Source organism: Cynocephalus volans, chromosome 2, assembly GCF_027409185.1.
Source record: "Cynocephalus volans isolate mCynVol1 chromosome 2, mCynVol1.pri, whole genome shotgun sequence".
Taxonomy (NCBI): domain Eukaryota; kingdom Metazoa; phylum Chordata; class Mammalia; order Dermoptera; family Cynocephalidae; genus Cynocephalus; species Cynocephalus volans.
Window position 1 is genome coordinate 78,210,971 of NC_084461.1, and position 20,689 is coordinate 78,231,659.

The 20,689-nt window shown below is 38.0% G+C and overlaps 1 protein-coding gene across 1 annotated transcript in view; it reads left to right on the forward strand.

Moving 5' to 3' along the window:
• ADGRV1 (adhesion G protein-coupled receptor V1) overlaps positions 1–20,169 on the forward strand; it is a 548,065-nt gene extending 527,896 nt beyond the window's left edge. Inside the window, exons 87-89 of the mRNA XM_063086652.1 lie at positions 5,915–6,106; positions 8,794–8,971; positions 19,899–20,169. Of these exons, the coding sequence (XP_062942722.1) occupies positions 5,915–6,106; positions 8,794–8,971; positions 19,899–20,017 (489 nt within the window). The 3' untranslated portion in view covers positions 20,018–20,169. The remainder of the gene's footprint in view (positions 1–5,914; positions 6,107–8,793; positions 8,972–19,898) is intronic.
• The last annotated feature ends 520 nt before the right edge of the window (positions 20,170–20,689 follow it).

Consider the following 20,689-nt stretch of genomic DNA (forward strand, 5'->3'; position numbering starts at 1 on the left):
AAAAATCAAATACCCATGTGGTTTCAGCTTTCACCACTACATAGCTATTTTCCACACTTACATTTCTAACCTTGCCTTCTCTCTTCATTTCTAGTCTGTTACTTAAAATATCTTACATATTTTCACTTCAAATATATATGAAATTGAATTTAGGTTCCACAGCAAAGTAATTCTGCCTCCTCGCTTATTTTTATTAGCACTGGCTCATCCAGGTTTCCTGTCATCATCATCAACACTATGCTCTTGTCACCTGTCACTGTCCAAACAATTAAGCTTAATCCATAGAATGATTAAATAGGATATCTGAACTGTAAATTTTTAAGGCCTTGTTTTCAAAAGGGCAACTTAAAAGAGGCTCATGGAAACTGTCTTTAAAACTGCTTATAACAAGATGTAAATAAATACAGTACAATTTGATATTTTTATAATTTTTAAATAAAAAAATTCTCATTCAAAGCTCACTGCAACTCAATTATTTTTGCCATTTTTCATTAAAATCTTTAAAAATTATTCTCAGATTTTATACCTATTGTATATTATTTGGTCCCATCTTATTACTCTTTTTTTTTTATTTTTGTCTTATCTACCCCTCAATTCTGCCACCAAACTTGATTTGAACTTCAGAAAATTTTCTAATCTAGGAAACTCTCAAAACAGGGAGTGGGGTCAGGGGGTTATATTCTTGTAACTTTAAAACATAATTTGAAGTTTTTTCTATTTTGTCAGAAAGAGTCTAACTCCTGATAAGTAGTATCATGACTGATATGTGCTCCATGCTTTGAAGCTTAATAGAAACATGAAGAACATTGAGGTAGTCTCAGAGACAAAGGCCTCTGAAATAAGGCTCAAAAGGAAAGGCTAAGAAATGGACATTATATTATCTGGAGAAGAGATTACTGAAGCCTGACCTAATAATTATCCTTTGATTCATGAGTATTTATAACAAAGAAGGTTCTGACCCTGTGTTTCTCATGTTTGTAGGCAACACACAGGGAAATACAGGGGGTCTTCAAAAAGTTCATGGAAAGATTCATATTATCTTTTAATTCTCTTTTTCCATGAACTTTTTGTAGTACCATCATATGTTTTTAACTAACAGATAGAAACCTTGGTTGTATAAAAGGAAGAATATATTGTCTGTACACTGGGTATTTATGATAAATACCTATAGAATTGTTGTTCCTAGGAATTACAAAATTTAGAATACACATCTATCTAAACCTTAAAAGTGAAGGCCTGTGTGTTAATCCTTTCCTGTTGCTTATAACAAAACACCTGAAACTTGGCGATTTATAAAAAAATGAGACTTATTGCTTCCAGTTTTGGAGGCTGGGAAGTCCAAAGTCCAGGGAACATATCTGATGAGGATCTTCTTTGCAGTTGGCTTTACAGCAATGCAGGGGTCTCACATGATGGAAAATGGCAGAGCAGAGAGAGAGATAGATCCTCATGCACTCTCCTTTTAAAGCCCATAGAACCACACCCGTGACCACCATTATTAGTCCATTCACTATGGCATGGTCCTAAAATCTAATCACCTCTTCAAGACCCCACCTTTCAATTATCATAATAGGATTTCCCACCCTCAACAGTTACAGTGAGAATTAAGCTTCTAATATGTGGACTTTGGGGGACACAATTCGATCAGTCCATAGCAGCCTGCTATCCAGATATTTAGTCAAAGACATATCTGAAGCTAGCAGACTTCTTTTTATTGACTCTACTAGTTCTGAATGTATAGTGTCACTTAAATTAGTAAGAAATTATAGAAGAACTTGACTTAACCCATGGTGAATACTACGTAATGATTTATCTCACCCAAATATTTTAAAAAGCGTTTGAGTAATAATTGCTGCCATAGATTTCTGAGTATTTTAGTTTTACTGACTAGCCAACAGCTATCAATATTCCTTCCTCTGTGTATTTATGTACAGGTTAGATTGTAGATTCTTATTATAAATAAGACCATTAACAAAAGCAACTTTAAATGTGAAAAAATAAGAAGTTAAAAAAATGAAGCAGTTAAAGATGAAATTCCTACTTCTCCCACATCTGAAAAAAAATACACAAATGCGGAAACTCTGTATTTGTCTTTTCAATTCTGTCATCCCTTGAAATCCATTGTCTTTGCTGCTAAATCAAAACTGGTGATGCGAAACAGTAGTAGGTCGGTTCCCTAAGGGCAGTTTGAGGCCAGAAACAAGAGATCACTGAGACTCCCCAGAGAAGTCTGCCAAGGGGAGAGCAAAAGCAGAAAGCCCTTTAATGAGAAGTAGCCACAAAAAGGAGCAGCAGCAGTATGTAAAACCTGTTCCAGCAGAAAGCCAGAGACAGCCAGGAAGTCACCTGAAGGCCCAGCACAAAGCAACCCTATCACCAGAGAGACACCAGCCAGAAGAGCAGAGATCCAGCCAGGAGTGGATGCTTCATTCTCCAAGGAAGAGTCCTGGCACATGTGACATGAGAAATAGACTAAGCTGAAGCAAGTTTTATTGAGCAACTACCTAATTACCTAGTTATAGTTGTGAGAGAATTAGAAGACTAAAACTAGCACGTGCCTCAGACCCAAGTCTTCCCCTACCCCTTCCTATCTCTCCCATTGATGAAATTTAAAAACCAGTCTCTTATTTAACAGATATTACTTAAGCTCCCCCTGCATGCCAGGAACCATTCTATAAACAAAAAATACAAGCACAAACTAGGCATGGTCTCTTACTTTCTAGGAGGTTACAATTTAATGGAAGTTATCCTTTTTTTTTTATCTCAAATTTGTAATTTTTGAGCTGAAGAAAGCCTACTTTTAACGGAGATTTTATTCCTCTGAGTCCCTTATAATTTGTTGTCTCTGAAGGAAGAGAAGTCTCAAGGGGTTCACATTGATTTTGAGAATTTATCTGAAACCTGCAGGTGTCCCTCAACTAGATAGGAGCTGTTAAGCCTTGGAGAACCTGTAAAAAGATCTCAGACTAAAACCCAGCTTAATCATCTTCCGGTTTTAACCACTTCTCTCTCCCCTGCCACCACTTCTCGGTTAAATTTATGAAACGGTAATATTGATTCTTTCCCATGTCATATACAACTGAAAGAAATTATTGGGATAAGCAGCCATAATCTCCTGTACTTATTTTACTCCTTGACAACGTTAAGAGCATTTGTTAATGTTTTCGACTATTATTCTTTCATTTGTATACCACTGAATGATAATAACTTAAAATTCCTAAATCAAAAGAAATACAGTATTGGCCATAGTGGGTATGGTCAATCCAGGTATAATCTAACTAAAGACATTTTTGGGGGGTAGAGAGGGCTGGCCAGCAGAACTAAAGATTTTTGAAAGCATTTTTTATAATTATAGTAGGAGATCAATAATCAAACAGCAATGCACAGAGAGAATTGCCTTGCCTGTAAGCTTTCACTAGGTAAAGAATAAGAAGAACAGATGGATTATATATGTATGTCCTGCTTCTAAAACAGGTAACCTGCTATTTTGTAGGATATTGTATTTGTGAGCAACTTGAGAATAGAAACCAAATATGTTATCTTTGCATCTCAGTGCCTCGCGATGAACTTAATAGTTGATCAGCAATAGTAGATTGAGTAATTGACATTCTAGATTCTCTCACAAATTCTTTCAGAGCGGCATGCAAAAAGAGCCAGAGATTTAACATGCAGTATTTGGAATGGGGACTTGTTTTTACTCTGAGGTCAGAAACCTCCACAGCTGAGTACTTTGGATAATGCAGGTCCCTTTTCTATATTTGCCCAGCCTGGGCTGGACACAGGCAAATGTCATACAATCTGCATTTAAACATTCTTTTCTTTTCATTTTAACAGTATGTTTCCTGGGGCACATTTAAAAGGTTCAAAATATCTACTGTATATTTCTATGCTTTTAAGAAAAAACAAAAAACATGCAGTTTTCACATGCAAGTTATTTTCAACAGGCAGTTTCTTTCCTGAAGCACAAAAGGCTAGATATAAAAACAAACAAGAGAGAGAATGTCCTGTTATAACAAATGGGTCCTTAGAGATGATTTTAAAGCATGGGTTTTATTTCCTGATCTAGCTTTTACCCTATCACTTTACAACACTTAGAGAAATCCTGAAATAAATCAGTGACATTTGGACAATTTTTAAGTCTGACAGTTTAATTTTTTTCCTGTTTTGTCTATTGCCGTGGCCAATGTAATTAGGTCATATCCATGTGAAAAGTCTGTTGTACAAGAAAACTTTTGGATGTGTATGAGTGTTTTCAGGAAGATTTGTTTCTGCTAATATCCACGGTATCATTTGCACATGAAACTAATTCACTTGTCCTACATAATTTATAATATTAATGTTGCTTCCAAAAAAAAACCACTAATTCAAAGGGAAATAAATGTTTCTGTTTACTTTTGTATCATGGCTACAGCAATTACATTTAAGAATATTTCTAGCAGATAAACCACTGATTTTAAAACATTTTTTGATTATATAGACTAGATGCCAACCCAAGAAGGGATCATTCCGGTAGAAAGAGAAGAAAGGCCTAAATTATAACAGTATTCCAGAAGTGGCAGCAGAGATAAAATACTAGCATACATACCTTGCCAACTGTCCTCTAATTTCATTTTATATAGAAGTAGTTTGTAATTGTTTAGGCCCTGGGTATTTTCTGATACATTTTATACTGTTATACCAGCAGATGTAAGTTTCATGCCCACAAGTTTATTATTGCTTCTATACTCTAAGAAATGTTAAGAATCATAGAAGAATGCATATTTTATAAAATGAAGATATTTGTGTTTTCTGAAAAATATTGAAGAGTTTTTTTTTCTTCTTTATTAAGCTGAGTGTCTTGCTTTTATTTTTGTGGATTAATTTAAGAATTTTAGTAATTAAGGAGATTCTTATTTACTTCCATGACTTAAACAGATGTGAACCAGAATGAACAGATACAAAAGGCACATTTTAGCATATTTATTGGTTGAGTGTAAAGGTCAAAATTACCAAACTCTATAGAAACACCATTTGAAGTATATAGTAGATCCCTTGTAGAAATCATGAAGGAGAGCCAGTATAGGCAATGTCGGAACACAAATACAAAATTTGAGTTGCTCTCTGTGACAGAAGCAGAGCATTTATCGAGAGTTTGACTAGATTGCAAAAGAATTTAAAGGGCCAGCAACTCTTTACAAATGCACAGATGGTTTTATTGTTCTTATGTAACGTTTACTGAGAAGCAAGGCATGCCGAATGTTATCCACAACACTCCTCTGAATCCCTACTCAGTGATTTTATTTCCAAGTGGGATAAGGAGGTAAGATATATAAATAAAATCAGGAGGCTGGTTAATGCTGCTCTTCCAGAAATCTACAATGTGAATGGAGCATCACCTCACGACTTCAACCATTTTGCTAAGAAAAAGTAATAATAATGAGATAGGTGGAAAAAAACTGGAAAAAACCAAAATGTACACAACTAATCAGGTATACTTCTGCAATTCTGTTTTCATATACGAGTAATAGTAGGGGTAGATTTCAGAGTTACTTATGGGTTTGTTTGTTTTGTGTGTTGTTTTGTTTTGTTTTGTTTTTCTGGCTGGTTTGTATGGGGATCAGAACCAGTGACCCTGGTGTTACCAGCACTATGCTCTCCCCAGGTAAGTAACTGGCCAGCCCCCAGAGTTACTTACATTTTAACAAAGGAAAAAAATGGTTTGTTAGTGAGATGTCAGCTTTCCTAAATGAAATTAATTAATTTTTTTATGATATTCGAAATTTATAGTGGTCTTTGCTAGACTCCTAACATGTTCTGTAATTCTCAGCTTTGGTGGAGAAGAGCTGTAGAAAATCAGCTATGCTTACAACCCTGTTTATTCGTCAGCTATGTAGCAGGGCTTCCTTTGACACGCTGGTGTTCTTTTCTTTTGCAGGGACTTTATGTTTTTGTGGTTTATTTCATTTTACATAACCAAATGTGTTGCCCTATGAAGGCCAGCTATACAGTGGAAATGAATGGGCATCCAGGACCCAGCACAGCCTTCTTCACACCCGGGAGCGGAATGCCTGCTGCCGGAGGGGAAATCAGCAAGTCCACCCAGAATCTGATCAGTGCTATGGAGGAGGTGCCTGCCCTGCCCTTTCTCTCTCTCTGTCTCTATCTTTCTCTCTCTCTGTCTCTCCTCTCTCTCACTCTGTCTCTCTCACTGGCAGTCTTTCCATTTCATAAAGAATACAAGATAAATGATGCTAGGTGATTTTTAAATCCTTTACCTACTGACATCTTCCAATTTTAGGTACTTGATTTCCTTATTGCTGTATCACACCTGTGATACAACATCTAAGTCTTTTTCTTCCCTGCCCTGTGAGCTACACTGACCAGTAGTTTGTATTGGGAAATCAGAGCATAATTTGACATCTCTTTCTTCAAAATCTTCCTAATTTGACATGACAGTGACTGAGTCTACCTAAGAAATGGTTTGTAAAATATTATTCCTCCTAATAATGCTTTCACAGCTCTCTTCCTTATCCATCCCAACTCACTACTTCAATCCCAACACAGTGAAAACAAAATAAGCAAAACTCTTTTCGATTTAAATACCAGAAAATATTTTAGAACAAAGGCTCAGAAGAGTGCTTCTGTAGCACTACTGGAAAATCTAGCCAGGATTTCCTCTGTAAAATCTACCTCCCACTGTTCTCTGTATAGAATACTGTCTACATCATCATTTTGATTTCCTGTGTCTGAATCATATTGCTACCAACCTGTCAGTAATGCTGCCCATAACACTGGGGCCACTGCTGAGATTTTAAAACATACCTGAGTGCATTTGGCCAGGAAGAGATGGTAATGCGGGCCCCTGACCATTTCTGTAGTGTCTGAGATATGCTTGGCTACCACTCCTTACGTAGCTCGTGTTGCCCTCTCTGTATTAAGGAGCCAAGGGGAATAGTATTTGTGTTTACATCCTGAAAAATGGCAGGAAATCAAGGTATGTCTGTCTGAAAAGCAAACAGTTTCTAGACAGAGAGGTAAATAGATCTATGGATGGGTAGGTAGATAGTCTACCTTCACAGAAATATTTTTTGTCCTCCATGGCAGTACAGAAAAATTTTTTTTCATGTCAGGTTAAAATTAAGGTAAACAATCACAAATCAAGTACTATCTACCTTTTAGTTTGAACAAAGAAAATTTAATATAAAGAATTATTAAGTAGTAGCAAGAAACAGAACAGAAAGGCAGTTGCCAGGGACTGAGGTGGGAGAAATGGGAGGAATTTTGGTCAAAGGGTACAAAATTTCAGTTATAAGGTGAATAAGTTCAAGTGCAATATCTAAAAATTAGGATGTCTTTCATACGTCTTAAATGTTTGGAAACTTAGTACCATTTCTATAACCCAAAAGTTCTTAAAACTGAATTATTTTATCACAGTACCAATAGAAACAGGGATATTTTTAGGATCAACAATTCAGAAATTAATCTTAAAAAAATGTTTTTTGTCTTTTTGAATGGTTACCTAATCTACTGTTTGTCTAGATCTGAACTGTCCAATTCAACAGCCATTAGCCATGTGTGGTTATTTAAATTTAAACTAACTAAAATTAAATAACATTAAAGATTCAGTTTTCTGTTTACCCTGGCTGGCCACATTTTAAGTGCTCAACAGCCACTTGTGTCTGGTAGTTGCCCCATTGGAGAATGCAGATATAAAACATTTGTATCATTGCAGAAAGTTCTATTAAACAGTGCTGGTATAGATGTTCAACTGTTCAGTGAAACTTTTTTAAGATTTCATTTTATCCTCTCAAGTTTATTTCAAAAGCCTTCAGATCATTTTTCTCAGTATGAACTGTCCCTGCAGTGTCAGAAAACCTTATATTGGGGCCGAGCCCGTGGCGCAATTGGGAGAGTGCAGCGCTGGGAGCGCAGCGACGCTCCCGCCACGGGTTCGGATCCTATGTAGGAATGGCCAGTGCACTCACTGGCTGAGTGCCGGTCACGAAAAAGACAAAAAGAAAGAAAGAAAGAAAACCTTATATTGGTAGGCAATAGCTGTGACTGTCCAATTCCCGGTCCTGAGCACTGCTCAAGTGTTCATTTGGGGTGTTGCACAATGGCGTAGCCTTGTGTGCTCTGCTTTCCTCAGAGGCTTAGAATTGGCCTTCATCCAGCTGCCAATGAGGGACTGCGTGAGACAGTCTGCAAAGCCATGCAGAGAAGGAAAAGCATAGGAAAGGAGTGCTTAAGGGTGTGTTTCCCAGTAACCTAGAGGGAAGTGAATACATTTAATCATTTCAGGATAGAGCTATCTTTTTATTTAACCATTTAACCAAAAACAGGGAAGGATTTAGAATACCATGAAAAAACTTTTTTTTTTTTCCAGTTCTGTATGTTCTTATAGATACTTACTGGATTTAAAATACTAATGGTATTTTAGATTAAGGATTAGGAGCATTCTTCTCCAGTTCTTATATTTTTTAAGAGCTTTCTTTGCATGTATTTTACAAAAAAATAAAATGTATTTAATGGGTTAAAAAGTTTTCTTTCCCCACACATGACAGCAGAGAAATCTACAAGTAATTCTAATAGAGAAATGGTTTAGAATCACCGTATTAGATTGGCTCAGGGAGAGACATCATTTTCTAAGGAACAGAGATAAAATTAAAGGTGTTAGTTTAAAAACAATTCAACCACTCTTTCACAAAGTCTTTGTTAATGAGACACGGATATAAATTGTTCATATGGGTTTCAAAGTAAATGTGTATGCACTTACATTATGGTTCCCTTTTCCCTTTACCCCAACCCCAAAAGGTGCCACCTGACTGGGAGAGAGCATCCTTCCAACAAGCCAGTCAGGCCAGCCCTGATCTAAAGCAAAGTCTACAAAATGGCGCCACGTTCCCTTCTTCTGGAGGATATGGCCAGGGGTCGCTGATAGCTGATGAGGAGTCCCAGGAGTTTGATGATTTGATATTTGCATTAAAAACTGGTATGTATGGACCCAAAAACTACATTAGAAGCAGGCATTCTTGCTATGATACAATTAATATCTTCCTCCCATGAAGTTGAAAAAGTATAAGTCATCCTTAGCACATGCTGATTCTCATGACCCCATTCCTAATCCCAGTCAAACTCTAGGATATTTTGTTCTTGGCACCAAATATAAGACAACCTAAAAATAATTTACAATTTGCTTTTAGGAAAAAAGCATACTTCAGCTAAATGTAAATCTTCCTGGCCTGGAATCTTGCTAGAACACCAAGATACTATTGAGACAAGGTCAGTTTAAGAGAGTCAGTAGGGATCTCACTGAGGCAGTTTTGCCTTTGACCTGCCAAAGAGACCTTCTTCTGGAGTATCTTTTGAAGCAGAAACTTTCAAAGGCAATGGTAATGAGCATTGTATAGTTCTATTGTCTTTAAAGTGCTGTCACATACATCACATACACATTCGTTGACTCTTCAATCCCACTTAACCTATGACCAATGGATAGTCCTTACAGAATGAGAGGAATATAGTCCTAAAGGCCCCAGTTCAGCAGCATATGATGTTGGAAACATGCTAAGGCACATAAAAGACCATGAAACCACCGGATTGAAGATCACATGTTCCCAGGGGATATAGTTAGTGGATCTCATTTTTTCTAGTTTCTAAATAATACCTACATTGATAGGATAAATAGAGTAGATATTTAACTTGTCAGAAATGCTATTTTGGTCATTAAAAGATAGTTGTAAAATAATACTAGTTGTTTTCAAACCAAATAGTCAGTTTAAATTTTTTTTCCCTCAGAAAAATGTTGAACTGCCACTATTATAAAAATTCTAGTGAACTTTTAATTTCTAGATATTCAAACAGGCAAGATATGTCCATGCTCAGATGAATTTATTGAAAAGTGAATTTTAACTATATTACAGTTTGATTGTCTGGCTATAAAGGATATTGCCTTGCTAAAATGTTTTTCTCTATCATTATAAAGTAAAAATTTTGCATTATATCTTAACCAGAATTCCTAGGAATAACATCATATTTTCATATTTCTTATTTTACAATTTGCCCAAGTTCACACAGTTAAGAAATGGTAGTGCCACAGAGCAAGTTAAGGCCACCTGCTCCTGAGTCTCTTCTCTCAGCCGGTGTTCCATACTCCTTTCGACTACTTTGTTAGGAATGGCAAATCCTGCTGAAAAGAATAAGAACTCAGTCCTATATGCAGAATAGTACTTGGTACTTGATAAACGTTTTTGTAAATATCATTTGATAATGAATGAATGGATAAATGAAAAAAATGAAACAGAATTTGCTAGGAGAAATAGACATTTACACAAACATGACATAAGGAAGAATAAAATAAATAATGGAGAGAATTATTAATTATTGAGGAAATCAAGGGGGAAAATCCTCTTGGTTGATTCTTGAAGAATGTATAGGTTTTAAATAGGTAAAGAACGGAGGAAAGAGCATTACAGACTGAGAGAACAGAATTAGCCAAAGCCCAGAAGCCTAATGGTATGTGGCTTCTTTGGGAAGAACCAGAACAGCAATGTGGCTGGGGCAGGCAGAAGATGAAATCCGAAAAAAGGGAGAAAAGCCAGACAGGTAGTATAACTCCATTTTCAATAATCTACTGAGTTCCCCAACTAAGTTTCAGCAAACACACTCTTTGAGTTTTTCATAGTGATTCCTCAATGGAAGGATCCCCTGACCAAGTATATTTGGGAAACTGCAGAGATTCACAATTCACATTAGCATTTTAGCAGCTGTAAAAAGTCCTAGAGTAAAGAAACCAGCTGTACTGAATTTACTCTGGTGTTTCCAGAACACATTTACTGATAGATTAATTCTGGAGAAGCAGAACATTTACTGATTGTGTTAGTCCATTTTGTGTTGCTGTGACAGAATACCTGAGACTGGATAATTTATAAAGAAAAAGAAGTGTATTTGGCTCACCATTCTAGAGGTAGGTAGGTCCGAGAAGCACGGTGCCTGCTCAGCTTCTGGTGAGGGCTTTTGTTTTGTGTCATAACATAGCAGAAGGACAAAGGGGAAGCAGACACGTGTAAAGGGGCAAAGGGGACCCTCACATTATAACAACGCACTCACGTGGAAACTAATCCATTCCTGTGAGAACTAATCCAGTCTTGCAAGAGCGAGAATTCACTCACTACACTGCCGAGGAGGGTGGAGTCTCAAACACCTCTCAGTAGGCACCACCTCTTAAAGGTTCCACCTCCCAACACTGCCACATTGGGGACCAAGCCTCAACATGAGTTTTGGTGGAGACAAACCATATTGGAACTGATACTTTGCATGATGTTTGATTTTTTTTTTTTTTTTTTTTTTTTGGCAGCTGGCCAGTACAGGGAACCAAATCCTTGACCTTGGTGTTACAGGGCCACGCTCTTACGAACTGAACTAACTGTCCAGCCCCTGCATAATGTTAACATGGTGTTCAAATACCATAAGGAGTGGGATTTTTATAGAACACAGTGAGCCATGGAGGTTTTTGAGGAGAGGAAAGACATGTTCCCATTGGTTTTTGAAGCAAAATAAATGAATTCTTGGCAAACTAAGTTTTATGGAAGTATGAAAGATAAATTTAGAAGCAGTATCAGGAAGGCTGGGAGGTTATTCAAGGGTCCAAAGCAATGAGACTTACTTGTGAAAATAAAAATGAGAAGATGAGCACAAGAGGAATACTGAGGAAGCACTGAGAGAGCAGAGGCAAAAGCTCACGCTCCTCACCTGGGTGACTGAAGGAGTAGCAGATGGAGCATTCGTTTGTTTGCAGGGGAAACTGATGAGTTCAGATTTGAACATTAGGCCTGGTGACTCCTAAGTACTAAGGTTGAGATTTTAGGGGAGGAAATTTATCAGTGCAGAGATTATATTTGAAGCTATGGGGAAAAATAAATTTGATCTAGGAGAGTGGAAGAAGACAGAAGAGAAGAAAGGAAAATAGATGAGGAAGGGAAGGGAGGGGAGGGAGCGGAAGGTGGGGAAGGGAAACAAGAACATCCTAGACAATACCTACATTTAAAGAGTGAATAGAAGAGGGTCCCACAGAGAAAAAGTAGTAAGGTCAGAAAGAAAACTAAAGAGGGAAGGGAGTTCAGAAAGGAGGGAATGATCAGCTGCATGAAAGTTTTGTTAGAGCTGGGACTGAAAAGGGGCTTTCAGATTATAAATAGTTCTTGGGGCAGATTATGTCCCCAGTACTACAGTATCATCAGTTGTTGATGCTCTGACACTGGGAACATAAAATGAATTCTTAAAGCATAATTAAATTAGATCTCTCTGATATATATATAACAAGTATAAATGCATTTGGCTCAGGAATGTATGGAATGACTTGCTTATAGATTTAGTTTAGCATTCCTTAGAGTTTCCTAAACTCATTAGGAAATAAATATTTTAAAAGACCAAAATAACAATCTCTAACATTAGTTCCCTATATTTTTAGAAAAGATACTATAATAATCAAGCACCACTCCCTGGACACTTTCCATTCTAGAATACGGTCAAATAGAAGAGCAGTCCACATGCCATTCCATCTACAACAGAATTTAGAATTGACCCATGGGTCAGATTCATCCCATGGTCAGATTCATCAACAAGGTGTTTTATTTGACCCATGTAGACAACATTAAAAATTAGGAGATATCCCACAAAAATCCAGAATTTCTGGAAAAATTTAGCAACAGAGTGCTTGAAATCTAGCCCTGTTTGATTGGAGCTGAGTAAATCCTGCCACTTTGCATATGAGCTCTTCAGTTTGTCCAGTGCCCGCTAGACCCATGTCACTGGCTTATGCTAACCTTCTTGGCCTCTGTGACATTTGAGTTTGCAAACTTTGATCTATTTCAGGGCCACCTTCAATATGGACCGTTCCAAGTCAAGTATTGAGAACAGTGGGTCTTCCAAGTCTTTCTCATTTGCATATGAACCCCCAAAACATTTTTTAAATGCTATGTAGCCCTTTACATGTATTTAAATAAACATCTAAAGTTTTTCATTATAAGTTTAAATAGTATCAAATAATGTAATTTCTACTATGTTTCTGGCAGGCCTCTATAATATTTTAAAATAAAAATTTTACATTATTCTTTCAAACTAATCCAAAGGTGTCTCAATACCCTAGCAATTTGATACCCACTGTTATTCATTTTTTAAATGTATGAGCAGGACTTTCTTTTACAGTTGAAAATTTTATATCATTCTCCTTCTCCTTGAATTTATATTTCCATTCTCCTTCCTGTATAGAATTTTTTGCTACCATAATATATTTTATGTTTGAAATTCATTTAATCTTTACCCACTCATACTCTCCTCCACCAAAACATGTATATAAACTGAAACTTAAATTTTTTCTGTGACCACCAGATTCTAAAGTATCTGAAATTTCTTTTATACTAAATTATCATTACAATTATTATTAGTCCACAGTTCAACAAATCAACATTAATCACAAAAACATGAAATGTTTTGATAAATGATTATCAAAAATGAAAAAGAATCTTATCAGAACATATGGAAGTTACAGATCCGGAAATGTATTCCCTTAAAGCTATCCTTCCCATACTACCTTGCACTCCTTCAAAAGACCTCATGTACCACAAGTTAAAGGAATCCCAATTTGAATCCTTCTGTTTCAGGTGCTTTCCATACTCCAGAAGCATGGACCTAGAGCAACGTGTAGCAGTAGATTATGTGATGGGGCAGCCACCTCCCAGATTTACTTTAGTGACTTTAGCCAAATCACTTAGCCACATCTTCTCATCCAAAATAACTGGGATAGCCATGTTCCCTGGTACCTCAAAAATCTCACATTGTGAAGATTTTCTTATTCTCAAGCAACAGTTTCTACAGTATACTTGAGAATTTTCTGCTTGAGAGTGTATATAACAGTCAACCACAGATTTCACCCTGTGTTCTAGGCTTTCTGGCAGGCTTCCCAGCTTTCCTTAGATCTGTAGCTGACCTTAGAGAACACTAGATATTTAAGGCAAAAATGGGCCTTTGGCATTTGACAGCCATTTTTTTAACCTCCTTTCTTAGCTTTAGGGTCATTCATAATAAAGTATTCTATAAACAAAGGTGAGAGGTAAAAGCTTTTTCTGTGGTTTTTATATTTTAGTAGAAAATGCTTAAGAACCAAAACCTTCGAGGTAAAAAAAAAAAATGCATCCTTTTTTGTGGGTCTTCAGGCACTGTGGTAGGATCATATGGGAAGAGACTTATTTGTCTTTCTTGAATTGTACCACCTGTTCATCAGATCTGTCCTATGTGCTTCCTTCCCTTGCCCTAATGCCTACACTAAAATATGTGTCAGAGTATCCAACAGCCAAGACAGAGTCAATAAGTCACAAGTAAGCAGGTAATTCACACAGGTAAAAAGCATGATCCATCTAAATTCCACTTAGAAGCAGAAAGGGTGGCTAGGTGAACATGCTGAAGTAAGAGCCAGGCCTAGTCCTGGACCAAAGCTTATGTTCCACAAGATAGGATCCATCTCAGTGACCCTGGATCTGTAAGAGTGTGGGGTATCTCAGTTGATGCTCCGTATAGGATGGATGGAATGGTCGATGGATAGGTTTCAGGAAGGGGGACTGAAAGGTAGGCCTTCCAGTAGCCATTGATACCATTTCCTGCGTCCTTTTAATCTCTTTCGGAGGAATCTCATCATCTTTCAATCAGGAGTAATGTTGAGATATTCAAGCACATATTAAAATACTTATATTAATTCACTAGGTAGAATGCCTTCACTGGGTACAATAGAGAGGACTTAATGGCAGAATGCTGTTGCACTAAGGGGCAAGCAGGAGACCTGCCACTCTTAGCTAAGAAATTCTCCTTTTAATTACATTAAGATCAACTGTGGAAAAGACTAGACTACTAAGAGGGAAAGCTCTCAGGTAGCCAGTTTTCAAATTGAAAAACACCATCACTTCTTTATAAGCACATACAAATGTGTCAGCAGGCTCCAAGTTCATGTTTAACAGCTACAACTGAATTCTGAAGTGAGCAAGACAGTGTTTTTGAGGCCAGTGTGTTAGTGCACACTTTTTTGCCTATTTCAAAATAACAGTAAAAGCAAGTATATAACAATAGTTTGATTTGGCCCCAAAACCAGTCATGGACTTCTTTTTCCATCTGAATTTTCACCATATTGAATCATTTAAAAAGAAAAAAAAAGAAGAAAATGCTATTGACATTTTAGAATAAAATACTTGTATTTCTATGAGATGTCCACATTTCAATTTAAAAAAAGAGGACATAATATCCCTCAATTAGTTGTTTTTGAAGTGCATCAGCCTTCCCATAAGCAAATGAGATACTCAGTTCTAGACTAGTGGCATCCTGGTTATTATTAGTTTTTTTTAAATAGAACTATCTAATGTATCATCAGTGTCCCCAACCAAGACTTTAGGAGAGTGGGAACCATCTCCATGGGACGGCCTCCATTTTAGAGAACAGGAGAAGGGACTGAGCTAATTAGAACAGAGACTTGGTCTGCACAAAGGGTGAGGGTAGGATGAGAGGTAGTGATCTTTAGTTATATTCCTAACAAGAGGTATCTTGAGCACTGGCATTTTTTATGTTGATCCAAAGCTGCCAAGATTCTAAAAATTATTAAGCTTGGAACACACTGGGCTTAGAAACAAGGTCTTTTTTTTTTAACAGGGGTCTTCTCTCAGAGTGACTAACCTGATTCCCACTATCCCCAGTCCTGTAGCTTCCTGGTTTTACCTCAGGCCAATGGTACAAATGTCATGGTAAACACTTCCCTATTGGAAACCTAGACATGATTTCTTTTTCAGTTAGAAAAAAATGAATGGCTTGTCCTTGAATGCAATTGAAAACATTCAGAATCAAGACTCCAAATATTCAAACTCCTCAAAGAACTCACTAATAAATTTCTCTTGCAGGGACATCACGTCCAGCCACAGTGACTTATTTAATTTGAAGAATTTCTGAAGCCCAGTGTACTAAACAAAGTTAGGTGGGAATCAAAGTGGAAAAGTGGAATTTGGAAACATTTTGAATTTTTTTTCCTCAGAAAAAGATTGAAGGAGTATGATCAATGAATCATTGTCACATTGTAAAAGGCCGTGTATACTGAGAGTAGTCCAGAGGGCCAGAGAGCCCTGTATTGAAATCCCACTTCCACAGTCTACTAGCTGTGTGATTTCAGCAAGGGACTTGCTTATCAAAGAAGGATTATTATAATTGGCGTGTAAGTTTTCACGGGGCTTGGAGATTGTCTACATAAAGCATTTATCACAGGGTCTGGCAGATTTTAGGTTCAGTACATGGAATGAATTATTTGCTGGGTTCAATTTATTGTAGTGCTTAAAAATAAGTTTAAATGTTCACAATATAGTCTGTAACACTTGGATATTCATTGCACCATGATTATTGAGGGCAGTAGGATGGGGTGGTGGGAGCTTGAATATGTGCCAAGGAGTTTAAAATTTATTCTCTAGACCAAGTTGAGCACTTGAAACCTAAAGGACAAGGAATTAGCACAATTACAGCTGCCAGCACAAGAGGCTGTAGCAGAAAACACCCGCATTTGGGATCAGAGGGCACAGTGGGTATCTCTGTTCTGTGACTTCCCTGCTATGTGACATGGGCAACACAGTGAAGACCTCTAATGTTCACTCAGTCTCTGCATATGTGAAACAGGACTAATAATCACCCTTTTCCTAACTAAAGCATGTTAAAATGTTGAGAAAGGGGAATGCTGGAGATGGATATAAACTATTACTTGTAATTCCTTTGAGATTGTCTGTTCTATCTACCAAAGGGAAGAATTACTGTTATCGTTGCTGGATTTTTCTTTAAGTTTGGGCTTAAAACTTAAGCCCAAAAATGTCTTTCAAAAAATCAGGATACTTACTACAAAGTATCTTCTTGGGCCATTTAACCAGTTACAGAGAGATGGGAGGCCTGGTTTGTGCTCCTGGTTATGTCATGTTATCCTTGTGTGTAATATGTGCCCTCTCCGAGACTCAGTGAGGGATTAGTATTTGGGTATTGTGCATTTCTATCGACTGGAAAGAAATGGGGAACAGGCATAGATATGGTGACTCAAGGGGAGGCTGGACCTAGAACTTGCTTACACCTCCTGGTGCCCTGGGTACTCAACAAGCTCAGCATGCTTTCAGTACCAAACTTGTCTTTCTAGTGTGCTTTGTCCCGTGGTAGTCAAATGCTTTAGTATGGCATTCCTGATGGGGTTTTGAGCAGGCAGACACTGAAATCATTGGGAGTTGGTACTAGTTAAGTCATCCAGCCCCACTCTCTCCTGATGCTAATTGTGGGGCCCTCTCTGTTTCTCCCTAACTCATCCCATATTGGGCAACTCTGTTACTTAGCCCTTACGCTCCTCCTTGCCTGGATCAAGCTGCTACCAGCCTCAGGGCCTCAGTCACCTTCTCCTTCTAGAATGGCAACCGTCATACCAGTTCACTGAGGTTTTTCCAGGTCAGACAGGGGAAGCATGGGCCTTTGTCCTTTTTAAGGCCTGGTGGCAGACTCAATTGTTACCTTCAGCAGCCAGGAAAATATCAGAAGTGATTCCGGAGGGTTGGCTGAAGACAGTGACAAACATGGAGGGAGAGCCTGGGCCATGTAGTCCCAGTGTCACCTGGTCTTCCAGTTTTGCAAGAGAAAGTAAAGATCTGATTTTTAGTTAAATGTGTTAATTTTAAAACTTAAACAACTTACTAAATTTCAAAAAATATATTGTCATTGGCAATAATATAGTTCTTAACTTGAGGAAAGAGTTCATGGGTATTTGTTAAACATTTTGCTTCGTGACATATATTTGGGGTGCCACAAAATTTACCATCCAAACTGGGGCAATTTGAGAGAGTAAAGGGGATGTGATTAATAATTTTGTCAGATATGAGGACTTTTCAACTATTACATCCTCCAGCTCCCTGTTTTGAAGGAATGGTAGAAGTATTTATAAAAACGTGTGGAGATTAGTCTGGATGGATCGGCAGGAAGACACTCAGGCTGGAATCAACATGGTACATTCAGGACCAGTCAGGAAGCCTAATCAGTTTCAGATAAAGCTCTCTAATGGGCCAAGGTTGGACTACATCTATTTGGTAAGATAGAGCCAGATTATGGGGTATTTTGAAAGCCAAAGCGGATAGTTCCAGACTTGATGCAACTGTCAAAAGGAACTGATGTTTGTTCTTGAGAAGAAAAGGGCAGTGGAATTCAGAATGGACCACAAGAACAGAAAAGCCATTTTCAAGAATTAGGATACAGCGCATAGTTTAATAATACATTCAGCATTTACTGAACACTCACAGTGTCCTGGTCCCTGTCCTCTGAGCTAGGAGATAGAGAGGTAGGAAGGACATAATCCAGAGGGAGAGTCAGAAATTTTAAAAGAGAATCGTCATGTTTCCATGGGTAGCAGAGGTGAACCTGACTGGATATCTGCAGGAAGAGCGCAGGCAGCCAGATTAAGGAGGTGGGGAATGAGAAGAGCCTCCAGGCAGAGGGGCTAGCACCATAGCATGGTCGGAAAAGGGGATGACCAGTGGCTCTGTGTCCTGAGCTCGGGAATGCTAGTGAGACACTAGAGAGCAGGCAAGGGTCGGACAGGTCCTGTGGGCCCTGAAGCAGGCCTGCAGACAAGGCAGCCAGCGGTGACACCGCAGGAGGAGATGCAAGGAAAGAGGAAGAGCTCTGCAGAGAGCCAGCAGATCAGGACAAGATGGGCAATTTCTGTATCACTGAAGCAAAGGGAGAAAGCGGAGTTTCAACAGCAGCCTTTAACAGACGGTGCAAAGGACAGAGACCCAGAAGAGGGAGGGCTTGGCTAGAAGGAGTTTACGAGTGGGCTCCCGCTTCCATCTCCAGATAGGTTAAGATGAAGCTAATTCACTGTTTTCCCGTCGCTGCCAGCTCTGCAGAATGGCCTTTCCTCTATCTCAGTCAGAGAGGGAAGTTTCAGCTGCCTGAGCAACTGGTTTTTCACTTTCCTCCTTGTTGGCAGAGTCTAATGCCAGCAGAGAGGGAGGAGCTGGGAGCTGTGACCTCTGGTGATCCATGCAGCACGCCTGTGTCCACTTCTGCAGTCTTTCTCTCTCTCTCTCTCTGTGGGAGTTTGGGGGAGAAGCACTACAGGTTATGTTCTCTGCACATTACAGAAGGAAAGAACGAAGTGTTACTCTAGTATAGTTTTAAGTTTTCTAAGTTATTGTGAAATGTGAAAAAAGTAGTGAATGGTGGAGCTTCCTCAAAACCAATTCTGGGCGCTGTCTGTAGTTAACAACAGCTAGCTTTGTGGGATTCCTGTGCCGATCTGTTTTGGCACTTAATTACAATAAGATAATTATTTTTATCTTGGGACCAGACCTGCATCATTCAGAGCCAGTGTCTTGGGGCCCTGATCTGACTCAAGGTGTTCTCAGGTGCTTGTCTCTCTTCTCAAATCACTGCACGACACTTGAGTCTCAGCTGATGGACCTACTAGACTCAGTGTATGTGGAAGGCTGTATGTTGTCTAGCAGCAAATCCTCCACCCCTGCTGGGCTAGTCTAATAGCATGCCTGATTTTCTATTTTGATAAGTCCTCAACAAAGAAATGCTGCTCCTGGTAGTAGGTTATACCTGTCCACTATGCGAAAACCAAAAAAAAAAGATTGAGAGCCCAAATTTGTGTCTTTAGAAATTATTTTCTACTTTACTTTTAAAAATTACCGAAGGAAATTTAAAATGTAGTTCCATGATTGTTAGGTATTAATAATATCTATTCTACATATATATTTCATGTTTTACTAGTACAGTAGAAATAAACATGTTTGGCTTAATGTAACTTGATCCTTAAGAATTCACTGCACTAATAGTTTGGGGTTTTGCATTTATTTATTATTTTTCTGTTTCAGGTGCTGGTCTCAGTGTCAGTGATAATGAATCTGGTCAAGGCAGCCAGGAGGGAGGCACCTTGACTGACTCCCAGATCGTAGAACTCAGGAGAATACCTATCGCCGACACCCACCTCTAGTGCCTCACTAACCATTAGAATGAGGGTTCTTGCATATTTGCATTGGCTTTTGTACTAACCCTCTGTAAGTGTGTGCAGCCGTGTAATAGGAATCTGTGAATTGTACCGTATGATTAACACAGAGGTGATTGTTGTATTTGGAATATAAATTACTTACCTTTTGTGTAGCCTGAAAATTCACTGCCATAATGAAAGGCTGGATCAATTTATATCAGATAATAGAATGTACATATTCTAAGAATATTAGTTGTTTTTTAATTATCCTAAATGACTAACATTGTTCAATGAAAATAATCAATAAAAGCAATAGAATCCATTTGGTATCATCCAGGCTCATTATTTATGAAGAAAAGATGATGTCAAGCACTCTATGTCTTCTAGCATTGATATGTCTTCTAGCATTGATGTAGGTCATCCAGATCGAGACTTTACTGCATCTAGAAGGCTTTAATTCCTGAAAACTGTAAAATGTATTGTCTGTTGATAGTCTGTCATTAACGGTATATAGTTCTGCTCATTATAAAATTAGGTATCAACATCTTCCAGAATGAATGTTCTGTCCCCAGTTAAAAATAATTCCATCAAGCATTTTTCATCGCTAAGAAGATCATTCAAACAGTACAGAGAATGTTTTGGAGAAAAATTTCACTTTTTGGATTTTTCAATCTTTCT